At 46.8% G+C, this 7,514-nt stretch overlaps 1 protein-coding gene across 1 annotated transcript; it reads right to left on the reverse strand.

Moving 5' to 3' along the window:
- Positions 1 to 2,627: 2,627 nt before the first annotated feature.
- On the reverse strand, positions 2,628 to 7,275 carry LOC104516608 (WW domain-binding protein 4-like; the record flags this gene model as incomplete). The annotated part of the gene is made up of 3 exons (XM_010160999.1): positions 2,628 to 2,835; positions 5,469 to 5,701; positions 7,148 to 7,275. Coding segments are annotated over 3 exons (569 nt in total), but the record flags the coding sequence as incomplete, so codon positions are not given.
- Between the last annotated feature and the right edge of the window lie 239 nt (positions 7,276 to 7,514).

Here is a 7,514-nt window from a genome sequence, read left to right on the forward strand (position 1 = left end):
TAGCCCGAGTTAAACCACCACATTAAGGAGTATTAGTGACATCATGTGCAGCCTTAATCTTCCCTGGACACAGAGCCCAGGCAGACGCAGGCTGGCTGGATGCACAGAAGGGCTGGAGCGTGGAAGGTCCTGTCACAGAAGGGTGTGATTCAGAAAAGACACGATGGATTCAAGAGGAAGAAAAGGTACTCTGGGGAAGGGCGATACTTGCGTTAGCTGGGAGGAAATGAGCGTCGCAACCATGCAGAGGCTTCAAGTTAGAGCAGGCTCCTGGAGTTGTGTTCCAACAGGAGGAAGACCAAAACTAGAAAAATCTGGTTTTTAAGAAACTTGACGAGCTCTCCTCGGTAGAAAGGATGTTTCTGTCTGGCTTTGCATGTGTCAGGCTTGGTACACGTTGTTTCCTGCATCTCTGACTGCGAGAGCATCCCGCACACATCCTGCCTCTCTAAGTGACACTCCAGGGCCAGGTATTACAGGAACCTTTCACGTTTCTCAAAACAAACGTCAGAAGAAATGCAACCACCCCGAGGAAGCCAAGGTATTAAATAATACTGAATTCTCTTCCACACCCAGGGAAAATGTCGTGGAATAGAAGAAAGGACTTCCGCTTCCTTAGTAACACGTGGTAAGCCAGATGCCCTGTCTCGTGCTCCTCCCTCCACTAAACTGACAGATTAATGCTCATTTCTCAATGAAGTTCCAGCTCAGCAGTTACCGACCCCATTTTCCTGCAGCTGGACTCTGACAAGTGTCCTCACCGCACTCTGTTTTGAACGAGACTCTCCTGAACACAACACTGTCAGCTTCAGAAACAAAGACCTGTTTTTTAATGGATCCGTGATTTGAACCCCTGTATGGTCTGCTGATACCTAGAGAAGGAATAAGCGGAGCTGTGTTCTTCTGCAGCCAGAGAATCTTGATGCTAAATGCAGACCGATCCCACCAAAGTGATTAAACCGACACTCCGTAAGATGTCCAAGCCATCTCAGACAGAACAGCCATCAGCTCTCCTTAGCCATCTTCTGTTTTCTGCGGGACCAATGACGACGAAGCTTCCATACACTTAGCCCCTCTCAGCCTAGCAAACACTGCAATATTCAACGCGCGCCTCCAATCAACAGACCAAACCCGTCGGCCTCATGAAGGGTGCTGGATGCTGCAGCAGGGCCAGGGCTTTGGAATAGCTTTTCAGGAAAATATCAGGCAATTGGGTTTTTTTACAGGGTAAGAGACAAAAAGAAAACAAGACCAAAAGCCAGAAAGCTTGATGTGTTAAAAGAAAGAACAATTCAACTCTCGTGAGACCCCACCTGCAGTGCTGCGTCCAGCTCTGGGGCCCCCAGGCTAAGCAGCATATTGACTGGTTGGAGCGAGTCCAGAGGAGGCCACGAAGATGCTCCGCGGGCTGGAGCACCTCTGCTATGGGGACAGGCTGAGAGAGTTGGGCTTGTCCAGCCTGGAGAAGAGAAGGCTCCGGGGAGACCTTATAGCCCCTTCCAGTACCTGAAGGGGCTACAAGGAAGCTGGGGGGGACTTTTTACAAGGGCCGGTCGTGACGGGACAAGGGGAAGTGGATTTAAATTGAAAGCGGGGAGATTGAGATTAGGTATCAGGAATAAGTTCTTCCCAGAGAGGGTGGTGAGGCGCTGGAACAGGTTGCCCAGAGAAGCTGTGGATGCCCCATCCCTGGAAGTGTTCAAGCCCAGGCTGGATGAGGCTTTGAGCAACCTGGTCTAGTGGAAGGTGTCCCTGCCCATGGCAGGGGGGTTGGAACTAGATGGTCTTTCAGGTCCCTTCCAACCAAAATCATTCTGTGATTCTATGATTCTAAGAAGAGACAGTAACGACGCAAAACACAACAGGAAGACGCCACGGAAGTGCCTACTCCAGCAGGGCTGGCTCTGGTGCTGTTGTTAAGATTCAACAGGTTCAAGCCTTCTGCAGAGGTGTCATACACCTAAGTTAAGATTCAACAGGTTCAATCCTTCTGCAGAGGTGTCATACACCTAGCACGCACGCACACAAGTCATTTCTTTCAGAATGTTGCTGGAAACGAGTGGCACTGATGTGACGAACTCCTCTAAACGCAGCTTTCAAATGCTCTGTTCCAACGGTCGGCACGCTCGTCACCTACTCTTTTGCAAGCCATTAGCCAAAGGTTAGTTCCACACCATTTTTACTCATTAGTTGGGAAACGACTCCACATAAACAATCATGGGGGATGATTTTACTCTCTAGTACATGCCACTGATCCACTTCCTCTGTAGAAATGTCTGCATCGCTTTTGCCAGATGAAGGATTACTACATTCTCCCATGTTCAGAAAAGGAGTAAAAATCCTTACACATCGATGTATTTAAAAGAGCATACATAGAGCAAATAGAAACTAGATGGCATGGTTAAAATAAAAAATAAAGGTATTTACAATATTGCATAAGTAATATAACACCAACTTCCATTCCAAAATCAACCACATCAAAATAAAAAAATATTACAACTCACATATGTTTGAATACCTATAAATCCTTAATTTCTATCCAATATCTTCTTTATAAAAGCCTGTTTAAAATATTAAACTTTTGAGTCACTCTAGCTGAAACAGAATCTAAAATGCTTTGTTAAGTGTTACTGATCACTTAGTCTTTGTCTTAAGTTTCTAGATTTTCCATTTTCAAATTTCCTCTTTTTAAAGGTTGGTACCCCTTCTGTCAGGTCTCCAAGGGAGGTGACCGTCTTCTCCTTAAATATCACGGTCGCATCTTCTGGCACCTCTAGCACGGGGGGTGGCTGACTGTCACTCTCGGTACTTGGAAGCTCCAGGTCCACTTTGTCACTGGGAGAAGAGAGGGAGGCATAAAAGGGTTAATCCGCATGGAGAAGACAACCCGGCGTACCGCAGACAGTAACATCCACATGTAGTTGTCAAAGCAGCTTTGAGCTAGACGCGGTCTCCTAGCCCAGATCATCACCGTAACAGGGACCAAGAAAACAACAACGTGTTCTTTGTTCCTCCAGTGTGGGCTGCCATGAAGAGTGAAAACCTCCGGCCTTGTTCTGTACAGAGCTTATCGCACGGCCCAAGCACTCCTCACGTAAACAGGCCCGCAGGAGACAACAGGGCTGTGCGTGCCGATGCTTCAGAGCGCCGAAAGGCGGCAGTCAGCGTGTAGTGAGCGATGGTTCCCTGCCAAAACGCAAGCGCCCACCCTCGAGGGTCTGCGTGGCAGAAGAGAGAACGGGCTTACCCCATCGACCAGTGACCCCGAGCTGGGAGAAGCAGCTTTGGCCATCAGGATCCCAGCTAACACTGGTCTGAACAAATCAAAGCCATCATCTACGACTTGGTTTGAAGGGGTCAGCAGCAAAACCCCACGTTCTACAAGAGTAACCCGCGGCACAAACACGTACAGGTTTAAATCGAAAGTGAGGAGGTTTAGATTGGATATCAGGAAGAAGTTCTTCCCAGAGAGGGTGGCGAGGCACTGGAACAGGTTGCCCAGAGAAGCTGTGGATGCCCCATCCCTGGGAGTGTTCAAGGCCAGGCTGGATGAGGCTTTGAGCAACCTGGTCTAGTGGAAGGTGTCCCTGCCCATGGCAGGGGGGTTGGAACTAGATGGTCTTTAAGGTCCCTTCCAACCCCAACCATTCTGTGATTCTATGTATGAGGGAGAACAACTGCCCCATTCACGGGAAATGATCTAGATCCCAAGTCCATCTGGGATCGCAGCAGTGCTGCACTGAGATACACATCGTATTCCTGGCCAATCCGTACATGAAATCTTTCAGTGCTACACTGCTGTCCACTCACGTACCCGCTGCCAGGTCCTGCGCTTCAAGGAAGAGATGGATCGGCTCAAGCACCCAAACAAGAACCCTGAGAACGACTGAAAGAAAATCCAACTGCTCCAGTATCCCAAAAATCCCTCCTGAAAGTGGCTGGCGCAGTGCCTGGTCTCAGTCTGAAGTCACTCACGGACACCTGCATTTGTGCGTACAGCTCAAGCCTGCGCGTTCACGTACAGGCTGACGTGTGATGTTCAGTAGCTGAGAGCACTTTTTTTTGGACAGTGTTTTCCCAAAACCTGAAGGAATTTATCAGCTCTGGAATCAAGGAGCGGTTAGCTGGTCCGGTACGGGAGGTGCTACTGAGCGTTACCACCCCCAAGGAAGCGCGTCCGTGCTTCATTTAGCTCGCACGGCATCCAAACTCTTGTCTACTGAATAATTTAGACCTAAAATGCTGGAGAACAGGGTGAGTGTGAGGGAAAAGGCTGTTTTATTCTCCGAAACCTAGTTTCTCCAGACTCCTAGAGGGCCCCACAACATGAGAGTGGCCGTAAAAGACAGCATGCTTCACACACACCAAAGAGCCCTCTCAGGCATGACGCAGTAAAACAAACCCGACCAACCTCCTGCTCAGGTACACCTCAGGGAAACATCTGCAGTACCTCGGATGGATGTGGGAGAGAGAAAGAGCTTCCAGATTGATCACTGGCATAACTAGATGACACAGGTTTTGTCTTTCATCTCTGCAGTTAAATCATTACAGAAAGCGTCTGCCACCACACTGTAACAACCTCCAGGACTTACCTACCGTGAGAGTGGAAAAGGCTGTAGTGGATTTTGTTCTGGTTCTGCTTAACTTTGTTTTGAAACGAGGGAAATGAGGGAACAAGAAAACACAGTTGCACCAGAATTCTGTTGCTGCCATACTGGGTGTAAGTGAGAGAAAAGAAGTGTCCTTCAGGCGAACAGTCGGGGTTCGGACGACCCACAAAGCGAGAAGCAACTGACCAAGTGAAAGAAAAGTGTCCTTCAGGCAAACAGTCGGGGTTCGGATGACCCACAAAGCGAGAAGCAACTGACCGCTCGTGCGGCTAACTCCGCGCAACACGCCGCTGCGTCGAGCCTGGAAAAGCATCCTCCTTGTGTCAGCAACCGCTGATCCCACAGGGAAGGAATTCTGCAATGCTAAGGTAGATCTTGAACTCCAGGCAGAGTTAGCCCAACTGATCACTCATCAGGAAGAAAGGGAATTTAGCTGGGAAGCTGCAGGCCCTAGGAAAGCTGCCTATGCTGTTCCACGGCTGGAAGCAGTTGAAAAAACAGCCACAACAGGTCCTGAGGCAGCCGAACCAGATTGTTAAAGGAGACGATGTTAAGGAACATAAGCTTAGAGTAACTACGTTTAAACAGTTGATACGCAGCCTCTAGAAAAATGATGGGCAACAACGATCCTTTACATCAATTTAGTTTACTCTGTACTCATGGCAAACTTCTACACTACAACCAAACCACCATTATCCGCCATCACTCGATCCCTGCGGGAAGAACTGTACGTGGGCCGCGTTTCCAATCAATGCTGTGCTAACTTTGCCAGAATTCAGAATAAAAACCTTCAGTTCTTGAAAATAAGTAGTCTGGAAACAAATACTATGAGAATAACTATGGTAAAAAGATCCTCACCTTGGTTGTTCTTCTACTTCTTCTTCTTTTTCTACTTCTTTAAGCGCTTTCCATTTTCCATGAGGCTTGGTCTTAGGTTCATCACCAGAGGTTTCCGGGGAAGCTGATGTACTCTCCTTTTTGTCACCGGTTTCTGCTGGCTTAACTTCTCGCCACTTCCCGTAAGGACTTAACTTCTTAGCTCTGGGAGATTTCTTGTCCTCCTCTGATTCTTCACCATTACCTCCTTTCCTCTAAAGAGGAAAAAACCCAGCTTAAGCAAAAATGCCTAAATAAAAACACAATGTAGCTTTATTTTACATCTTTTATTTACTGTTCATGCTTTTCAACCAAGAGTAACTTGAAACAATACACTCGTATTGTGGTAGAATCTTTAAATTTTTCTCCTTGAGCTTTTGTCACATACAGAGTTGAAAAAACAATCTTACATCACAGAACAGAATCATGGAACGGTTTGGGTTGGAAGGGACCTTAAAGACCATTGAGCTTTCGTCACATACAGAGTTGAACAATCTTACATCACAGAACAGAATCATGGAACGGTTTGGGTTGGAAGGGACCTTAAAGACCATCCAGTTCCACCCCCCCTGCCATGGGCAGGGACACCTTCCACCAGACCAGGTTGCTCAAAGCCTCATCCAGCCTGGCCTTGAACACTTCCAGGGATGGGACATCCACAGCTTCTCTGGGCAACCTGTGCCAGTGCCTCACCACCCTCTCCGGGAAGAATTTCTTCCTGATATCTAATCTAAACCTCCCCTCTTTCAATTTAACCCCGTTACCCCTTGTCCTGTCACTACAGACCCTTGTAAAAAGTCCCCCCCAGCTTCCTTGTAGCCCCTTCAGGTACAATGTTACAACAAGTTAAAGCTGGAAAATCCCATCTTTCAAGGCAGAAGTTAGCAAGGAGTATGCAAAAAAAAACTTAACTTAAAACCAAAGCTTAGTGTGTCTTTAAAAAAACCAAAGAGGCAGAAATTCCCGTACAGCTTTCTACGCATGCAGCTGTTACAGCCAATACCTGGGATAGTTTATAATGATGCACAGTGATAGAAAAATATGTATTTTGGAATTAACACCTGCCTATGAATACGTTTTACATTTAAACTGTCTGGGCCTGTTCTGAACTACCAGATTCAGAAAACCCACCTGACCCAACCAGAGACGTAATCACACCCTTTGCCGTTAAGTTTTAAATCTAAAGACAAAAACATACGATTCAATCAGATTTTGTACTATGTGCTGCCAGTGTTTTTCTCAATGACTAAGGAAATTACAACCACGTGCTTTTCAGTCAAAAGCATCCCCTGAAGGTCTCTTGGCGGCCACATTTACCAACGAAGGTTTGAAGTCACCCTCACACTGAAATCTGAACTGTTTTGTGGATTATTTCAGGGAGATGACAGTGACCTTTTCCAGAGAACATCACATTTCTGGCAGAATTCGAGCTACTTCTGGTGGGCTGAAGGAAAGATTATGCTTTCCGTTTGGGAACAGTGCCACTAACGGGCCAAACAATTGAAGAGCTTCATTTTACTATTCAAACAAGTGCAAACTTCTACCCTAAGTCATACAGTTTGACCTCATTACAATGAGTACAGCCTGTCACAGGAGATGAAGGATAAATCATGTTAGGCTAGAACACTAATATTGTATGTAAAACAAATCTGAACACATACCTTGAAATTTGTTTCTGAACTCTCTGCTTCACTGTCACTATCGTCTGAGTCTGATTCACAACGCCCGCCCCGTTGACTCTTCCCAGTTGAAGACGAAACAAAACCAGCCGGTTTCTCCCACGTGGATACTGTCCAAGATATTTGAACAACCATATTATTTATGGTCCTAATCCTGATCTGTTACTGCTCTGACAACATTACCTTTCAGAAGTAGTGCTGCCTTATGCAAAATTCTGCACATGATTTAGCACAAGCCTTCGGCCTTCGCTCGGCATGTTTGTTTTAAGAAACATAATCAGAAAGGTAACATTTCACTTCCCAGCAGACATACAGTCGTGACAGCTGCCGTGGTTTAACTCCGGCTAGC

Source organism: Eurypyga helias, unplaced genomic scaffold (assembly GCF_000690775.1).
Source record: "Eurypyga helias isolate BGI_N326 unplaced genomic scaffold, ASM69077v1 scaffold48981, whole genome shotgun sequence".
NCBI lineage: Eukaryota > Metazoa > Chordata > Aves > Eurypygiformes > Eurypygidae > Eurypyga > Eurypyga helias.